Source organism: Alnus glutinosa, chromosome 2 (assembly GCF_958979055.1).
Source record: "Alnus glutinosa chromosome 2, dhAlnGlut1.1, whole genome shotgun sequence".
Lineage (NCBI taxonomy): Eukaryota > Viridiplantae > Streptophyta > Magnoliopsida > Fagales > Betulaceae > Alnus > Alnus glutinosa.
In genome coordinates, this window is record NC_084887.1 from 11,417,734 (window position 1) to 11,419,834 (window position 2,101).

Sequence of the window (2,101 nt, forward strand, 5' to 3'; positions counted from 1 at the left end):
TTGAACAAATTGGATATAACAAGTTTTTGCCACGGATCCGAGCAGAACACACAAACCACAACAGTCTCACCAGCAAGTATAAACAAAAAAACATATTGAATCTCTGTCTGGTAACAACAAAACATAACCCAAAAACACAAAAGCCTAAGCATTTATGTCATAAAAACAACAACCATTAGCTGAGTTGCTTATTACCCAAAAACCAAAATCAACTTACAACACAATCTATATTTTCTACCCCGGTATTCTCACACACCAAATACTAGATAAACAGTAAATACGAACACCATACAAATTAACATGATTATAATTCAAAAAGCTGATATCAAAGACAATAACATTACATACCAAAAATCCACAAAGATACACCAAAACAGGGAAAGTCACCTAAAAATAACATTAAGCGATCTGAATGGGGAACTTATAGTAAACCAGGAAATTTTAATATGACTCATAATCCTATATTATGCACACAAATTCAGGAATCGTAACAATTAGAATGTGGAAATAGCATCAAGTACCTGCTTTTCTCTGTGCGCTAACTACCACCAGAAGAATTCCCCTGTCATCCTGGAACTCGGTCAGCTGCATTCAGTAGAACAAGGCTCTCCACATAAGTATCCAAATAAATATCCTCTAGGCCACGAATGGGAAGATCCAAATATCGTCGGCTACTTGGACCGATAGAAAACAACCTTTGAGCCTTTTGCACTAGAACTTCATCACTCTTTGTAAAGCCTATCACCCTCTCAAATCCCCCAATGCGAATATCAAACAGCTTACTCCAAGATTCCTCCGCTCCATACTCTTTCATCACCCACACGGCATGAGACGCCTCGTTGCCACATGAGTTACGAGGGACAAGCGCAAGCAATCCATCAACTAGAGCCACACTAACGTTCAAGTCTTCAAGCCCTTGTAAACTCTTAGGCATACCCACTTCCCCAAAGGCTTCATCCTTCATATTAAACCACACAATCACATTGCGAAAGGCGCACTAGGACCATCGAGTATTTGCGGGCCAGTGGAGTGCCCCATTCACGAAAACCGATGAGGACGAATCCCATATGATGTAGGGAGGACCAGGGGCCGTAAAAGATCTCCATATGCCGGTTCGAAGCGTATAAATCTCAACCAGAGGTGGAACATTGTTGTAAGGAATGTTATCAGTGCCTCCGGAATCTACGAGCCTCACCAATTTGTAATCATCGGTCATGGGCTCATACCCAAAGCCAACAGATTGGTTCAACGAACCGTGAATTGGAAGATTAGGCTTGGGAAGGGTTATGGCTTTTTGAATAGAAGGGTTCCAGAGAACACATACCCCGCACTCGTTATTGAAAACCATATTGGCAAGACAAAGTAGGCCGTTAGATGAACCAACTAAGTGCAAGAAATATTCATCGTTGGATGGATCATACAATTCTATGCGATCTGATGGGTTTGCAAAGAAATCCCCCTTCTGTTCTACTTGTGGATCTGATGGATACAGCAGGAGGGTGTGCATGGCGTCTCCATAGTTGTCGCTGAAATGGCTGACGAAAAGGCAGGGCTGGTGTTGGGAGTTGGAAAGAGAGCAATTGAGGTGGGTGGCGATGAAGTGGGGGCTGGAGATAAGAGAGCACCATGCCTTTGAAACGCACCTGAATCTGATCAGCGACTTCACCGGCAGTCATGAGAGGATGTCGGTGATAACCTCGTTTGGGAGCCAGGCTGACATGGAAGAGAACGGCACTCACAGTGCTGAAGAGAGGAAATGAAAAGTCTGACGAGGAAGGAAGGAAATCAGCTGCGAAAGAAAAGCCAGCAGAAAATCAAAGAGATGAAAAGAAAAATAAAGGTGACAAAAATAAAGGAAATTACCCATCAAGCTAGGGGTGTACAAGCGGTTATAACCGGCGGTTATTGGATAAAACCGTTAACCGCTAACTGCTTAGCGGTTATTGTATTTCACCAACCGCCTCCGCTAACCGCTTTGGCGGAGGCGGTTATTTTAATAACCGCCGGTTAGCGGTTATATAACCGCTTTTGAAGATGGGTTTTGGGCCCATTTTGGGTCGGTTTTGTGTTGATTTTGTCCTGTTTTTGTCCCGTTTTGGCC

At 43.3% G+C, this 2,101-nt stretch overlaps 1 protein-coding gene across 1 annotated transcript; it reads right to left on the reverse strand.

The window, feature by feature from the left end:
- Positions 1-565: 565 nt before the first annotated feature.
- LOC133860282 (F-box/kelch-repeat protein At3g06240-like) lies at positions 566-1,507 on the reverse strand. Its single transcript, XM_062295919.1, has 2 exons — positions 1,049-1,507; positions 566-958 (listed from the first exon to the last, which is right to left on the reverse strand). Exons 1-2 carry the CDS (start codon positions 1,505-1,507, stop codon positions 566-568), a joined length of 852 nt encoding a protein of 283 aa, XP_062151903.1.
- Between the last annotated feature and the right edge of the window lie 594 nt (positions 1,508-2,101).